Below are 17,780 nucleotides of genomic sequence, written 5' to 3'. Positions count from 1 at the left end.
GCAGATAAGAGCACAAGCGGGGGAGGGGCAGGGAGAGAGGGAGACACAGAATCCGAAGCAGGCTTCAGACGCGGGGCTCGAACCCACGAACCGTGAGATCATGCCCTAAGCTGAAGTCGGATGCTTAACCGAATGAGCCACACAGGTGCCCCACAAGTCTGACATTTATTCAAATCAGAGACCTCAGGGAGGTGACACAGTTTTTAATTTTATCTCAAAGGGATGTGCCTACTCCACACGAAGAAACTGTAGCTCAGTGAAAGGTGTTCACAAACCATCTTTTAGCAAGATCATGTGAGGTGTGCCAAGGAGCAGCCTTCTACTTCTACTTCGACCCCTGTGCTCCAGGCCGCCTTTAGAGGAAAGGTCAAAGTTGGGGAGGAAAAAGCCTAAAATGAGGCAGAAGTCCCTTGGTTAACACTGGTAACAAACTGGAAAGGCATTTCCATATCTCTTCAGGGAAAAATTATGCAGTAATCAAACACTATGGATATTAAAAAAAAAATCACCACTATTAGCTATTTTAATCTGCCTGGCATTGAAGATCTTTCAAGGGTAGGGATGGCGGAAATGACCATATAGTTCCTTGGCCTGAGGCCCAGATGTGTTTCCTCAGGTACATAATCCCCACAAGGATCAAAGGCAAGCGAAGACATTACACAAGTAATAGAGGTGATATAATGTCACAGTAAAATCTGGAAGGGTAGTATATCTATTTTTGGGGGGAAAGTAAGTTAGAGACAAAACAAAGTAAGATGGATACATTTATGCCCTTGTTCTCTGAGGGGATAGGAGAGCTGATGTGGCTGCTTTCTCTGGAGAGTGAAAATTTAGGCAGCTAGCTTCTACCCTTTAGGCTGGTAATTACAGAACATGCACATTTCTCAAAAGTGTCTTTTTATTTTATTATTTTAAAAAAAATTTTTTTTTTCAACGTTTATTTATTTTTGGGACAGAGAGAGACAGAGCATGAACGGGGGAGGGGCAGAGAGAGAGGGAGACACAGAATCGGAAACAGGCTCCAGGCTCTGAGCCATCAGCCCAGAGCCCGACGCGGGGCTCGAACTCACGGACCGCGAGATCGTGACCTGGCTGAAGTCGGACGCTTAACCAACTGCGCCACCCAGGCGCCCCAAAAGTGTCTTTTTAAAGAGCGTTTGGAGGTTCTACATGTTCCTTAGAGGACAAGGGGCAAGCATGTGGCCACAGGCTGGGCCAAGTGAACTGCTGTTATGCCTGGTTGTGGACACCTCTTCATTTCAGACAGACAGTCAACAGACAGTTTTTCTCTGCAATTACTTTCCTCCCACGTTATTACATCTGCTTCCAATCTAACTGTGAGGAAAATCCAGATTGGTCACAAACTGTATTTCCCAGGATTGGATTCTGTTTTAAATTTTTGCTAACAGAAAAAAACAGACCATTTCTCCTTAAAGAGTAACAATGTAAATTAATACAGTAACATTTTTTCCTCTGCTATGCCTGGGAAAGAATGTCTCATTCTAAAAGAGAACTCCCCACCACTTTATCCGCACGAGGATACTGCCCTCAGCAAATGCGTAGCCAGCATGCAGACATTTTTTGGAGATGGATTATCTACCATAAAAAGAGACAACAGACTCGTTGCTCAAATAGGAATGAGACCACTTGATCGTTAGAAAATTGCCATTACAAATGTGGCGCTGCTTGCACACGTTTTGTGATTTCCAGTGTTTATACAGAGAGCAAAGACGTATAGCCTCTCATTTAATCAGCCGACTCACTCCTTCCGCTGGTCATTCAGACCTGCCTTAGTTTAGGATCACTCAAAACACTTACGGAGATTCTCTGTTCCAGCGGTAAAACAGGGAAATAGAAAGGAGATGCAGTCTTTCTTCCAAGCCTGTACTCAGGATTTTGTTTCTGGGAAGAGCTTAATAATAAAGCCTGAAATTTTAAGCAGCCCACCTTGCCACTTGTGAGTGTACCTAGGACCTTTCAGAGCTGTGTATCTGTTATGCTTTCCTCCTACGTGTGGGTATAATCCACACTGGGGATATCCTTAACCAGGCTTCTTCATCTCCAGTATGTATCTGCAGAACCTGGGTTCTTGTTAGAATGCCCGTTCTGGGGGCACTTGGCTGGCTCAGTCGGTAAAGCACATGAATCTCGATCCTGGGGTTGTGGATTCAAGTCCCACACTGGGTGTAGGGATTACTTAAAAACAGAATCTTAAAAAAAAAAAAAAAGAATGCAGGTCTGGGGTACATTGCTAACAAGTTCTCAAGACTTTGGAGTAGCAAGGCCCAAAGCTATTTTAAAAACATTCTCTTTTAGGATAAAAGGAAATATGTACCAAATGATCTAAAAACAAAACAAAACAAAACAAAACAAAACAAAACAAAACAAAACAAAACAAAAGAAACCTCTCAATGCTTGGCCTTTTTATTTCAAATGACTGAGAAGCCATCGAAGGCTTCCCATGCTGAGCTAAAGGCCCTGACCCAACAGATGCCTAATGCTCCTTTTATGGCTGATTGCAGTAATGTTTGCACGCCATCTGGATGGAGACATTATGACATAGCAGAGACTATGAAACTGCCTGTGAGAAATGGGGTTTTCCAGAACAAAAGAAATGATTCTTCGCAGGTGGCTGATGTTGGGTGTGGCGTCTCCTCTTGCCTAATCTCAAGCAGCCTGCTTATTTGACCTCTCTATACGTCCACCACTAGAGAGAATATTGTCATTGTCCCAGAATTTTACTGGAAAAGCTGGGAAGATTCTTGAAAGGGAGAGAGAAATCGTGTGGGGGGTCCAGGCAGTGTATCCCTGGTGGGTGGGGGAATATTAGGGCCTGTCCCTGCTCAGGGCTTAATCTTCACATTTACAATGGATTAAGTAAGAAGTTAACTTTCCTTGTTTGGGTGAAGGAGTTTTATTATGCACAAGAGGGAATAAACATACCATGTAAAAAGTAAACATAACTTGTTTAGGAAAAGGAGTTGTATCCATGTACAAATGTCAGGGAATAAATAACCAAAGGTTTCTTAGTATTCAGAGCATAAGTATTACTAGCACATGCTTACAGTTAAGTCTGGTAAAAACTAAGCATTTTCAAGATAATGGCGTCCGAACCATGTGTCTATTGCTAAGACCCTTCTCCAACCCCACTTACTGAATGTGTGCTGATGATTTCTTCAACTGAAATATAAATGACGGGTTTGCTGACTGTCACCACATCTGTGTATTTATCCATATTAAATGTTTCTTCTGGCTCAGGGACATTACAGGCTTCTTTGAAATATTTCCTAACAAAAAAAAACCCAACAAATTCTTAAGAGAGGGTGCAAATTTCTGAGGTAAACCAACACTGAGGAACTCATGAATTAGGATTAGGGCTTTGTTCTCCCAAACTGTGGTTGCGTGAGGATTTCTTATAGTATCTTCCAGACTGGCGCCTAGCTATGGAAGCTGAGTCCATGTTTCTGGACGTTGGACCCAGCTCTTCAGACAGGAACGCAGAGAGAAAGAGGGTCCCGGTTCTATTAGTGACTCAGGGTAAGCCAATTACGGGGCAGGTTATTTAAAAAAAATGTTATTTATTTATTTTTTTTTTTAATTTTTTTTTCAACGTTTATTTATTTATTTGGGACAGAGAGAGACAGAGTATGAACGGGGGAGGGGCAGAGAGAGAGGGAGACACAGAATCGGAAACAGGCTCCAGGCTCTGAGCCATCAGCCCAGAGCCCGACACGGGGCTCGAACTCCCGGACCGCGAGATCGTGACCTGGCTGAAGTCGGACGCTTAACCGACTGCGCCACCCAGGCGCCCCTAAAAAAATGTTATTTTGAAAGTGGGCCCCTGAAATTTAAACACAAAAGTCGAGACTGATAATCTTTGATCTAAGAATCAAATCATTCTAGAGAAAATAATCTGAAAAGCAATTCATCAAATGTGCTACTTTACATAGCACAAACTCCTGGGACTAATAATCCTTCAGAGCTTCTGTTGCCAACCTGACAGAAATTCAAGTTAAGCCTACTCTACTCCCAGTTGATCCAAACAACGGTTGCTGGCCAAGGGAAAGACTGTTAAGGCTAGACACACAAATACATACAAGGTCCCATTCCTCCAGTAGTCAGAGTCTAACAAGTCTGCTCTTTCAACAAGAGCAAATTTAGAGAGATCAAGAAAGGCAGGTGCTCTGATCATGGTTTAGGAATGATCCTTTGTACAGGTAGAGAAGGTATTTTCGTCTATAATGTAGTAAATTTTTGTACATCTGAAATTATCCTTGGTTTATCTCCTAAGGTACCCAAGGCTTATACACCAGAAAAGACCTCTACCTTCTCAGCCCAAGGCTGAAGAGGTTAAATGGCAAACAGCCATGTTGGTGGGGGGGGAAGAACATGTTTCCAGGTGACAGCTGGTCTTTCTACACTTTGACATTGACACTTTTAACAGGTTGCTGAGCAACACATAGGATAAATACAAGTGTTAGAGGAAAAAGTATGAATTTTAAGGAAGTGAGGGGGGACTTTGGTTGGCTTTCTTTTTGAAGAGCTGGAACCATAGATATTTGATAACAATAATCTGAGAAGAAAGGAAGTAAAGGGAAGCTGTAATAGCAGATAAGGATATGCAACAAATAGTACTTTATTCATCCGTGAGAAGAACTAAAATTAGCAGCTTGAGAAATCAAAACTTCCTGTAGTAAGAGGATTTGGAGGGAGTTTTCTCACAAGAGGTCACAATTCTTTTTCTCTGTTTTTTTTTAATGTTTATTTATTTTTGTGAGAGAAAGAACATGAGCGGGGAAGGGGCAGAGACAGAGGGAGACACAGACTCCAACGCAGGCTCCAGGTTCCGATTTGTCAGTACAGAGCCTGACGTGGGGCTTGAACTCACAAACCGTGAAATCATGACCTGAGCCAAAGTCGGATGCTTAACCAACTGAGCCACCCAGGCTCCCAAGAGGCTACAATTCTAAAGAGAGAACAGTGATCATGAACTACCTGTGAGTAGATAAATCACTAATCCAGAGGAAACTGAGGAATGGGAGATGAATTTTCCAAGTGAGGAGTCAAAGAGTCCATATTTGTGTCTTATTTCTATGACCTACTACCAATCGAATGGCAACAAGAGAAAAAAACAAATGCCAAGTTGAACATGCTTCCTTGGAGAGCTCAGGGTGAGTACATCTTCCCACCAGACTCACTCCTAAAATGTACCCACGGAAAGATTAGGGATGTAATTTGGAAATACATATCAAGTCAATGACATTAAGTCTTACACGGCTAAGAGAGGTTTGAGAATAGGACATATTCATATACAATCCACAAGAAATATAAAAGCTGGATTTTCCTGGCTTTTTGAAAACCAAATACTCCATTTCCTACTAAAGTGTTTGATGCAGATAAGCAGGTTCTTTCTCACTGGACACATTCTTTAAAACAAACAAACAAAAAACTCAAAAACTATCTTCTTAAGTTCAATGAAGAAGACATCAGCCATTCTGACTTTTATTCTAAGTACTATCAGCCTGCAGCATACCAGGAAAAATAAACATTTCGTTTTGTCCACAGCAGAAATCAAACATCTGGGGATGACTCAGTATGGCAGGGGTACTGGGTACAGGGGTGGGACGGGGAGCCCCAGACATAAGTACCCCTCCTCTTTCCCCACAGGGCCAACCAGAAAAAATGCACGCCACCACCGGAGGCTCCCGTCCCTCACCCCCAACTCCAGTTCTGTGTACAGAACACACATTATTCTTGTTCATCATCTTCCAAGTTTCTCCACAGGCCATGAGCCCTCTCACCTGAACTCATGATAGGTCTCTGATAAATAATTGTTCATAGATGAGAGATGCTCATTTTCTCCTTCAAACAGCTTATTGGAGGCTGCATGCTGAAGAACCTTGGCCACCGATCCCAAATTTCTCCTTTGGTCGGAAGTTATCTGACCTCCGGCTGTCATGTCGATGATATCAAAGCCGTCAGGAGCTACGATAGCTGGGTTCATGTACCGATAGTACAGGAGGTTTCCAACAATCTGGGGTAATGCAGAGGAAAAGACTATTTTTAAGAGAAAAAACTCAAGAGCTTTAGATTCCTTTAAACTGAAGTCAGTATTTACTGACATTTCCCAAGAAAGATCATTTTCTGATCTGAATCCTATAAAGGAGTTAGGTAAAGGGAGTGAACAGAATCACCCATTACTAGTATAGTTAACAAAATTATTTTTGGTGAGAAATAGAATTGATTAGACCATACTGCCCCAAAGTGCTCTAAATGCAGAATGTCAATAATGTGTAAGATCTCCAAAGTAAACTCAGCATAATCAATAATCTTGACAGTCATTAAAAACAGAAGACCTGTAACTTTTTACACACAGGTATACAGGAGATAAAAAAAAAAAAATCTCACAAAATGGTATGCTGGTAATTTTGGCTGACACCCCCAGGGGAGGCTAGGGTGAGATGACCCTTGAAAATCTACCTTTAATAGTTCATCTTCTGTGGCGTCAGGAAATTTCTCATGGATCGAATTCTTCAGTACTTTGGCTATATACCTCAATCCATAACTACATGTAAAACAGATGACAAAAGAAAATAATGGAAAAAAGGCTAAGTGAGGAAGAAATGCATATCAGTTGTTCCTGTCAACTAAAGCTGAGCAGTGGTCTTAAAAAATTAAACATAAAATGAGATGGTAACAGAATCACAGGACCTTCACCGATGATAGTAACTGAGCGTCCCCTCTTTAGAGAATAGTTGTGCACTTAAAATGCAAACACAAGCAATCGTTTAAAGTAGTCAAACAGTATCAGGGAACACTCCTCTCTTTACTGCCATGATTTCTTTTACATAGCATTTCGAGAACTGTCAGTGAAGAATGTTTACGTTGCTACATGTACAACTTACGGTAGTAGATCTCGGGAAGAAATGATAGATTTCAGGACTTTGTCCGTGACCCTTCTCAGGTTCTCAATGGATACCTCCAGTTTATTTTTCACTTCTGGGTATGTCAGAGCTTGTTCTGTGGTCACATCATAAGGCAGCTTGCTGAAAACACAACAAGGGCCTTCGATTAATTGGGGCCTTGGAATAAGCATTTGTGTCCTTGCCAAGCTGTTTCTGCTATCAAGCTTTGTACAGTGAAGCGGACTCTACCCACACAGGGGAGGCCCTACATGCCCAGGCAGTCCCTCTGTCACTAGTGGATCAGGGGGACTTCAGGCTCCCTCTTGGGGCTCTTCTGGCAAAATAACGGGCGACTCAAATGATATAAACCTAACTTTCTATCTCTTCAATTACAAAAAAGCGGTATGTTCCTTACAGAAAAAAAAATGCATATAGGCAAACAACAATACCAACCTAGAGACAACCATTTTCCACATCTTGATGCATAGCTTTCTAGGTACTACTGTATAATTCTGGGTATGTGGGCCTTCCATACGCCTGGGTATAATGGAGTTGGTGCCTAGGCATATCCCACACAGATCCTATGTGTGTGTGTGTGTGTGTGTGTGTGTGTGTGTGTGTGTGTACATACACATGTATATATATTTTATAGAAAGTGGGTTATTTTACCCACCTGCAACTGAAAACTATACAAGCATTTTTCCATACTGATAAAAATATATCATTATTCCAAACAGTTATTAGTCTACTATGTGTTATACAAACATTTATTTAACAAATTCCTCAAAGCTAAATATTTTGACTTTCCCCAACTTTTTGCTGTTACAGACAGTGCGTGAGAACCATCCATGTAATTCTCTGTGCGTATCTGAACTATTGCACAAGGCATCCTTTTGCAGAAAATAAAAAGCCGGGATTGCTTAGATCTACAAACTACCACCCAGAATAAGCCCATTCCACCTGGCTTATTAATGCTTACGCAGGCAAGCCACTCACTTGGGAGTTGTGAAACAGTGCATATCATCAGGTGAGGAGGTGTGCCATTTCTAGGTCTAGGTTTAGAAACACACGACGAAGAACCAAGGCAGAGAATTACAGAAATTGTGGCTTTGGGGCTCAACTGGTACTGAAATGTGAAAATACCATGCAAAAAACCAAGATGAGTCCAAGAATGTGGCCTGCATGGATATGTTAAAGGGAGTAACATCTTGAATTGAAAACTGACTCTGGATAGTACATTTTGTTTTTTTTAAAACTTTTTTAAAAAAGCTTTTATTTATTTTGAGAGAGAGAGCATGAGCAGTGGCTGGGGACTGGGGGGAGGAGGGGTGGAGGGCGGCAGAGAGAGAGAGAGAATCCAAAGCAGGCTCTGCAGTGTGAACATAGAGCCTGATGTGGGGCTCAAACCCATAAACTGTGGGATCATGACCTAAGCCGGAACCAAGAGCTGGACACTTAACCGACTGAGCCACCCGGGTGCCCCTAAATTTTGTTCTTTTCACAGAGTTTAGAGTATATATAATAACCATGTAAAAATGGTAATAAAACACGACTGCAAAACCAACATCTTCTGGCCTCAGTTACCTGGCTTCTCCAGTCTGTGTTTCTAGTTGGTTCACCCAAGCCTTGTACACCTCTACGGGGTTTGTGTTGATGGTCAGGGACTTGTCATCGAGGATCTCTTTCACTACGGGAGCCAGGAGCTGGCGCAGGGTGTTCTGTCCACGGGCCCCCCTGTTGAAGCTCACAACCATCTTGATGACGGTGGGGTTCCCAGTCACTATGTCCTGTACCTGATCCACCTTTGACCTAAAACAAGCCCAGACCAAAACAAGTGGTTTGCCTCTATGTACAGAGTTTTCAACAGTGTATGGTCCCTCTGGCAAGCAAGGACTTGCTCCATGAAAATCAAAGATGGTGTGGTTTAAAAGGAAGCGATCATTTCTGATACGTGTGTTCCTTATTTGAGGGACTCAAGCACTTAAAACCTAAGTGCTCAGCCTCAATTTCAGTCTAGAAGGCAGGAAGGAACTGAAAGTGGACCAACACTAAGAAGAATACAGGGTACCACTGTGCAAGTATTATGTCCCGTCTAGTTACCAAATTTCAAAAACAACTTTCTTGATTCAATGAACTCCGCTTCTTCGAATCCCAAATTGACTGCGGGGCAGCCTCTGGCTGAGACTATGTCACATGGCTCAGAGAGCTTTTCTCGACTGCTGACTGCCAACTCCCGTGAGCGTCCCTTCTCCTCCTCCCTTTCACCTCTGTGCAACCTCTGACGCTCCCGCACGACCACTGGCCCCCTCTGTACCCCCTTTTCCTTTACAGTCTCATAGAGCTGCATTCCGGTTCTTACCTTACTCAGTCATTCCCTCTTTTTCCTTTGCTGCTCCGCTTCCCACATTTTAACTGTTCCCACTCATGTCTTTCTCCATGATCTATCCTCAGACCTCATACGTGCAACTTCAATTACCATCTCTTTGGAAATTGTCCTCTGAGCCCAGTGAGTAATCCACTTCTCCTTCCTGGGAGTTGGGTCTTCAATTTCCAGGTTTCTGCTGAGCATTTTCACCCATAAATTCTATACCTGTAGCTCATATTGCTCTAACACTCCCAACTACACCTTTTTCCTTCTGACTCCCCCATTTTTCTGACCTGGGCAGCTATAATCTATTCTATTCATACACAGCAGCAGAACAATTCTTCTAAAAACCCAAAGCGGCTGGGTCAATACCCCACTCAAAGGCCTTTCACACCTTCACAGGAAGTAAAACAGCGCGTTGCACTCAGGCCTACACTCAGCGACTCCCATGATCTGGCCCAACCTATCCTTTTAGCTCCACCTCCCAGTCATCTGGGTTAAATCGCATCTTGGCTAGATTGATCCTACTGGCTTTCTTGGACTTTGGCCCGTGCTGTTTCTGTCAGCGGTGTGCCTTATTTCCCTTTTCCACTTTTTCTTATAAAAAAACTATAGATATACTTCAAGGATTTGGATCAATGACTTCCTCTTCCACAAAATCTTTATTGAGTGACCTAATTTAAGTGGAGCTTTCCTTATGTATGTATGTATATATTTATTACTTCTTAATTTGAGGACCGATGACACACAATGTTAGTTTCAGGTATACAACTTCGTGTTCTGACAAGTTTATATGTTATGCTAGGTGTACCACAAGCGTAGCAGCCATCTGTCCTGTTACATCACTATTACAATACCATTTGTAACTGGAACTTTTCTTTCCATCCCTCTGATCTGTTACACGATATGGATCATTCATTAGTACTCATTTATTTCAGTGCACACATTCCCATATATTTCTCATGTTGGTTCACAGATACCCTGAGGGCAGAGGTTCCTAGCTAATATGCTTCAGAGATCTGTAGGAAATAGTATAGCTTAAGGTATTAAGAAGCCAGGAAGGCAGTTTAGGTTCCAGCTAGTTGCTAAGGGCATTTTCAATTTTTTTTTTTTTTTTTCCCACTTAGTATAGATATCCACATTTTTTTCCTTACCTTAACTGAATCTGAAATCAGCGAAAATCAGTTTAATTCCAGTAAGAGAAGTATAAAAAGACTATTTGGCAGAGATTGTTACCCCCATCTGTTTATAACTTTATTACTCACAGAATTTTAATTAAGTTAAATTTTTTCTCACTGACTTTCAAAAACCTTTTGATTTTCAAGTTGTTGCATACTTGCAAAATCAAAAGTTAATTTAGCAGTAAAAAAAGGTATCACTGGTGGGAGAAAGCTGTACATGAATGTATCTATAGTGATGTAGAAATTTCTTAAGGAATTTGATACACTTTAATATGTATGAGTCATTTCTGAGAATTTAAATATTATTTTAGCAAATAATGATAATCTAAAATGATCTATTCATTAATATCTTTACATATATATTTATATACCTACTTTATTTCTTCCTCCAGAGCTGTCTTAAAAAGCTTGAGGAGTAGATATTCTTCTCGCTGATTGGAGGCATAATTGTATAGTGTGAAAATAACAGTATCCATAAATTTAGTTGACTTGTTCTGTGGCATCTGGAAAATCAGCTTAGCCAGATATAAAGGATTGGTCTAAAAGAAAAGAGAGAAGAGAGACAAAGTCCCCCCCCCCCAAAACTGTATGTTAATATATTATTAAAGCAGAAAGGAGTACCCAATTCCCTGCCCTTCAGTAATTTAATACGCATAAAGCCTCTAGTGGAGTATCTGACACAAAATAATACTTTAAAAGGTATCAGCTAATATCGATACCACAGGAAGTTATATTAGAAAGCTACAACAGGATTTATTTATTTAATGAAATACAACTGTGTGCACTTTATACTGTTAACCATTTCAAGTCACATATTAATATTTATTATAGAGACACAGAAGAGAGAGGGGGTGAAAAACAGAATCTGGTATCCGAAGATACTGGCAATAATGAAACAAGGGCCCAGTGAAACAGACTATTCCAGAAGGACTGCTGAATGAATAGAAGGAAATACATCCCATATTCTGAGTCTAGAAAAAGGGTATGTTTGCATGTAGAGACAGTGGGATGGTCATGATGTTTTCCAAGGAGAGAGAAGGTAGGAGTGAGGTAGGGAGGCTGAAGAGAAGGGTGAAGGTCAGGACAGTTGATAGACGAAAAGCAGAAGAAAGTGACAGGGGGTAAAAAAGACACCTTAGAACTCAAGAATTAAAAAAAGAAAATTGATGTCGAGTTCTGAGGGCTCCGCTCAGAGTGGAGCTCCTGAGATAACAATACCAGACTTCGGGTTATATGGGTTTTCTCCAACAGCTACACCAGCCCGGTGGAAGTTAGAGGAGAAAAACTATTATTTAGGCAAGAGAGGAAAATATTCATGCAAAGAAAGTAAATATCCTACCCTTCACCTTCTTTCCGATGAGAAAAGAAACTTTTCCATACATGGAAACTCGTGTTCACTTAATACACCCAAGCAGTTTTGCTTCAAAGTTTTTAAGAAAACACGAGTTCTCGTTTACTTTACTACTAAATTTACTTTCAAGCTCAATAATTATTGGCTGAAATTTTCTGAAGCAGTAGCTGAGGACGTTTTTCTTTACGGTGCTACAGTGATTCTTTTCCCACACTAAGCATGGGATTATGAGAAAGGAAACTCACTCTAAAGCTAAAGAATCCTACTCCTCGTTCCTCCCAGATGACCTGAAAGTTTTACATTTAGGCTCATACTGAAGAGGCAAACTCAACAATCTCTATATTAGCTGTCCTGTGCTTTGGCTAAGAATTCTTGCCAAGGCAGTAACCAAAGGCCAAATCCAGACCACTTGCATTTATATAGTTTCCTCAATGATCTTGGGCTAATGTCTCCAAAGGAGAGAGAGGAAAAGTAAAGAAAAATACACGGTTTCAAGAGACACTTCCCTTTGTACAACTGAACGGGCATGCTCTGGGACTATCAGTTTTGGGTTGTTTGGGGAATCTAACTTGGTGGGAATATTCTCAATATGTTCCTGTGTTTTTTACCCTTTCTATTAGTGGGTGTCTACTTGTGGAACAGGGTAAAAAATAGAAGTCTTAGGCCAATGACTACTTCCACTTTCCTTATGACACAAAATCCATCAAAATCTAACATTACAAGCTGAATCCTAAAGAAGCCTCATACATTTGGGAGGTTCATGGATATCAAAAAGAATAAATGTCAAAGATTAAATTTCCAAGTGGTGCATGACTAGTCTTCTAATTTAGGTAGACAAAAACCCTTCCTTTCTGGGATGGTTGCTGGTGTTAATTAAGCAATGGATTCCTGGAACAATACCGTTTTAACATTTTCTGTATGCTGCCACATTGTGGCCATCTGTGGCACTACACTTGCTTTACAATCTATTATTCCAGGTAGACTTCTCAACCCTGCTAAAGTTAACATAACTTCTCTCCTTGGGGCAAACCACACTTCATTCATGGTTTGAGTAATGTGTTCTCTGTATACCTCCTGCCAGAGCCATCCTCAGGCAAAGATTCAGGCACCTCCAGGCCTTGAGGGAATCACCATCACAAGCAGAAGCAGCCACACAAAGGGATACCCGACTCAGGCAAGTCGGGCTGATTGAACTTTTGGGGGAAAGGTTTCCTGCCCAAGGGGAGGCTTTGTTTATCACTAGCGCTTACTCAGTTTCCTTGGGACTAAGTGGATGAGCTAGTAGGGTAGATGAGGTGAATGAGGCATTAACCAAAACAATAGCTGGTCTACCACAGTCCAACCACAAGCAGCTCAGCTGATTAGCTTTCACCTGCACCCTGGAAGCAGTAGAGAATTACGGTTCATTTACATCAGAGTAATGGCATGAAAATAATGAAATAAAAAAGATACCCTATTTCCCTAATCCAAACTCTCTGGCTCTTTTCTTTCATGAAGGGCAAGCTGGTACAGGTCAAGATCCATTTTTCACATACTTTTTTTTCATGGCTGACAGCATCTACTTATGTTATTATTAGGTGTATACGGTTTCTGAAGATAACTATAATATAATGTCACGAAAGCAGGGGCTCCAAAGTCAAACTGACTGGTTTCCAATACCCTTGCTTTGCCCTCTGCCGGCTGTGTCTCAGTTTTCTCACACATAATAGGGGAATAACAATAATTACTATTTTCTGATGGTTCCCAGGGTTGTAGTAAGAATTACATGGGATAATGAATGCCAAACATCCCAGAACGACACGTGGTACTTAGTAGGCGCTCAAAACATGTCAGCTGCCACAACTTTAGCACGGGGGAAATTGCACTGTAAACCATAAAACTTAGAGTGATCCAAAACATATCGATCCAAAACTTAGAGTAAAAGCAAATGTTCTCACCTGTAAAAGATAAAACAGCTGCTGATACGTTTCTAGTGTTTTTCTCCTCTCCTTACTTAAACTTTTAATTCCCTGGCTGTCAGTGTTATTCAGTATTTGCATTTCTCCATGTTTTTTCTTATTCAGCTTTGTTCTGTGTGAAATTACATCCTGGAAGAAAAAATTATGAAAGGACTACTTTTTACTATGGTATTCTTTATCTCCTTCCTTCATACACATCCTGAAACACATAGTTGGAAAGACTGATTTTCCACATTTCATTCATGAAGAAACAAAGGACTGAGAATGTTAAGGAAATCCAGCTCACAGGTGAGTTTGGCTTTTACAATATTTGTTCTCCAAAGCTGCACTTATTTGCTTTTAAGATGTAATATAGGCATCAATACATTTCATTAAGGAGAGAACGGTGTTTCCAACAAATGATTCTGGGATAACTGGACATTCACATTTAAAAGAAAGAAGTCAGACCCCTACCTCACACCATAAACAAAATTAACTCACAAGACATCAAAGAACTAAATGCAGCAGCTAAAACTGTTTGAAAGAAAACCTAGGCATAAATCTTTGTTCCCCCTGGATCAGGCAATGGTTTCTTAGTTAGGATACCAAAAGTACTAGTGACAAAAGAAAAAAAGATAAATTGGAGTTCATGAAAAGTAAAACCTTTATGCTTCAAAGGACACTATTAATAAAAAGACAACTCACAGAAGGGGAGAAAATATTTGCAAATTATGCATCGAAAAGGGATACAAAGAAGTCTTGCATCTCAAAAAAAAACAACCCCCCAAAAACCCCAGCCCAATCAAAAATGGGCAAAAGATTTGAATAGACATTTTCTCAATTCATACCTTGTTGGTAGGAGTGTAAACTATAGCCACTTAGAAAATATTTTGGCAGTTTTTTGAAAGTAAACACAGAATTACCATATGACCCAGCAATTCCACTCTCAGGTGTATATCCAAGAGAACAGAAAACATACGTTCACACAAAAACATGTATATGAATGCTCAGTTATTCATAATACCCCTTAAGGGGAAATAACTCAAATGTTCATTAACTGATAAATGGATAGACAAAATGTGGTAGAGCCACACAATGGAATTTTGTCAATAAAATGGAACGAAGTACTGATTCATGCTAAAACATGGGTGAACCTTAAAAACACTGTATCAAGTCAAAGAAGTAGGTCACAACAGACCAGATACTGTGTGATTCTATTCATATGAAATATCAACAACAGGCCAATCTATTGAGATAGAAAATAGATTAACGGTTGCTCTGCTATAGGGGAGAATAGGTAATAACCATTAATGAATACAGGTGTAATTTTTTTTTTGTAACTGAAATGATATTCACATATGATAAAATGCACAAACTATCTGAGAACATTTTCTCTGGGGTTTCTTTTTGGGGTGAATGTTTTAGAATTATGGAAATTACGGTTGCACAGTTTTTTGAATATACTAAACACCATTAAAGTGTACACTTTGAAAGAATGAATTAGATCTACAACTATAAAAGCACTTGCAAGAAAATACGCGAGGCAGAGATTAGAGACAGAAGTGAGAGGAATCCCCTAAATCTTTAACAAAGTTTTTGTCAATCGTGCTCCTTTAACCATTTACAGAGAATCTTGGAAAAGGGATGGCTGCAAATATCGTCAAGAGGTCCCTTCAGGCTATTGTGTCCCTTTCAGATGTTTCAAGAGTCACGAACAAGAGTAGAACTTTTAGAAAAGGGTCTGTCACACATTTTTACAGGGATCCACTGCAGAAAATACAACTTACATCTTTCGCTGGGAAACACACAGTCACGTGCACACACACACGCACTACGAAATACTTAGCCATACTACTGGGATACACTCTGGTACCTTCAATTTGCTTTTATTCTATTCTTTTTTAAGGACTGCTGATGTGACTCACTAAATTGATTTCATGACCCACCAAGGGCACATGACTCACATGAACGCCACTGCTCTAGAATGCCTCCTCTGCCACATAACAATGGGTCACTGTTCCACAGAACAGGTGGCAATAAAGCTGTTTTTCCTAAATGTTCTTCCATCTGCTTCCCCGAGCTCTTAGCCCAGCCTCCATGTGAGGAGCTGATCTGCGGCCAGCATTAGGATGCTTGACTGAGGGGGGCACTCCAGGAATTTCAGGCAATAAAAAGCTTTGCTGTGCATGTTCTGCTGGTCATCTAGCATCCCTGGCCTCTGCCCACCAAATACCAGTAGGGACCCTAGTCATTTTCACAGTCAAAAATGTGCCTGCCACCATTTCCAATTGGCCCTGGGGGTGAGAACCACTGTCAGCTTTTGCGTACAGGCTCTAAATCTGCTTACCTCCTAGCACCCCATTCTCCCACCCCGTTCTCCCTGGTTCAGTCACACGTGGGAAAAAGCCCTTGGAGCTCTGAGATAAATAAGATGGTTCCATATGGTGATATCCACTGCCCTCCAGGTCTGTGGTTTTATTCTTTGCCATTCTCAGCTTAGGGAAAACCTGGACTTCATCACTTAACGTCTGTCCTCTTAATTGCTCATATGCGGAAAGAGGGGGATTTGATTTGCATTTCCATGAAATTTTTTAGAAAGGCAACATTGTCACCTTCATTTCACAGACATATAAAATACTTCAGGATTCAAAAGGAAGTGTGCTTAGCACCAGATGGAGGTTAAGAGGAAGTCTAGGCAGGCAGCTGCCTGACATCCTTATTGACAGCAAGTCTTAAAACATCACCAGAAGAAGTCTGGTTTAGAGTTTCAGACAACCCAGCTCTCTTGTCTTCAAGTAACTGGTGAGGTATAGACCATTGAATTCCCTCAAATACATGGAATAAACACATGATCTTGGTTTTAAATACATGGCAGAAAAAAAAACTTGCTATTTAACTCTCCCTCCAATTATTGTCCACTGAGGTAGATCTGGAAACTGAAGACCTCTCGTATGTTCTGATCTCAGAGTCCATCTTTACATCATGGTTTTTGACGTACACACAAGAGGAGAGTGGGCGTGGCAAGCAAGCTCCTGGGCTTCTAGAACTAAGTTGCTCTGCATTAGAAATAGAGACCTCTGGCGAGGACAGGACAGGGAGAGTCATCTGGGATGGGAAGCAGGAGCATCAGAGGCTGAGTCCTGAAGGGGAAGGGCGAGGGAGTTAGCGGCTGTGCCGATGGAACAGTATCGGCTGCAGGTCCAAGCGCAGCACCGGCAATAAGCCTTTCTTTCTTCATTCTTTCCGGGGAAACTATGCCTTGCTCAAGACGGCTCTTGTGGCAAGGCAAGTTTTCTTTGGGAAGGTTGAAGAAGGGGCCGAAGGCCAACCCAGAGAGGGGTTCCAAACAGAGTCATATGCTTTTCATTAATAGAAAGTTAATGTCCTCTATTCTTACCAATAAATACTGAACATTTGAAGAATCATGGTTTGAAGGAGCAACAGTATTTATTTAATAACTTGTTCATGACATTCTCTTATTTTCATATTGCCACCATTTTGTCCCTTCCCCTAATAACAGATACCTGCATGCAGGTTATATGCGGTAATATGAAAAGTTTTATGGAAGTTACAGACTAGTCCAAGGTTTGGGGTTTTGGAGACACGAAAATAGGGGTATCTGCGAAGCCTAGTAAGCTTTGCGACCTTGTGCAGGTTAACCTCTCTAAACCTGTTTCCTAAGTCTATAACATGGGCTTAATAATAGCAGTGTGAGCTGCTGTCAAGATTAAAAACAATATATGGGAAACATTTAGCACATTTTGAGTGAAGAAAACAAGGTTCAGAGAGGTTAAGAAACCTGCCCATGGAAACCTGCTAATATACACAGTGAAATGGTGTAATGAAGTGGTAAAATTAGTCTTCACCTGGGTTTCAGGCAGCTCTGGCCTTCAAGTCTCTTACGATACACCACATTCATCACTGGGAATTTCAGGGATTCAAGATGACTTTTACTTTCGGGGCACCTGGGTGGCTCGGTCATTTAAGTGTCAGACTCCGGCTCAGGTCATGATCTCATGGCTGGTGAGTTTGAGCCCCGTG

At 41.1% G+C, this 17,780-nt stretch overlaps 1 protein-coding gene across 4 annotated transcripts in view; it reads right to left on the bottom strand.

Annotated features, from left to right (window-relative positions):
- Window positions 1-17,780, bottom strand: part of IQGAP2 (IQ motif containing GTPase activating protein 2) — a 296,761-nt gene that overhangs the window by 26,397 nt on the left and 252,584 nt on the right. For all 4 annotated transcript variants that reach the window (XM_043592352.1, XM_043592373.1, XM_043592363.1 and 1 more), the window contains 7 exons: window positions 13,740-13,889; window positions 10,827-10,990; window positions 8,490-8,714; window positions 6,906-7,046; window positions 6,481-6,565; window positions 5,802-6,034; window positions 3,155-3,287 (listed from right to left, as the gene is read on the bottom strand). In XM_043592352.1, the coding sequence (XP_043448287.1) occupies window positions 3,155-3,287; window positions 5,802-6,034; window positions 6,481-6,565; window positions 6,906-7,046; window positions 8,490-8,714; window positions 10,827-10,990; window positions 13,740-13,889 (1,131 nt within the window). The remainder of the gene's footprint in view (window positions 1-3,154; window positions 3,288-5,801; window positions 6,035-6,480; window positions 6,566-6,905; window positions 7,047-8,489; window positions 8,715-10,826; window positions 10,991-13,739; window positions 13,890-17,780) is intronic.

The sequence above is a fragment of the Prionailurus bengalensis genome, chromosome A1, assembly GCF_016509475.1.
Source record: "Prionailurus bengalensis isolate Pbe53 chromosome A1, Fcat_Pben_1.1_paternal_pri, whole genome shotgun sequence".
Taxonomy (NCBI): Eukaryota; Metazoa; Chordata; class Mammalia; order Carnivora; family Felidae; genus Prionailurus; species Prionailurus bengalensis.
This window is presented reverse-complemented; position numbering and strand designations above follow the sequence as displayed.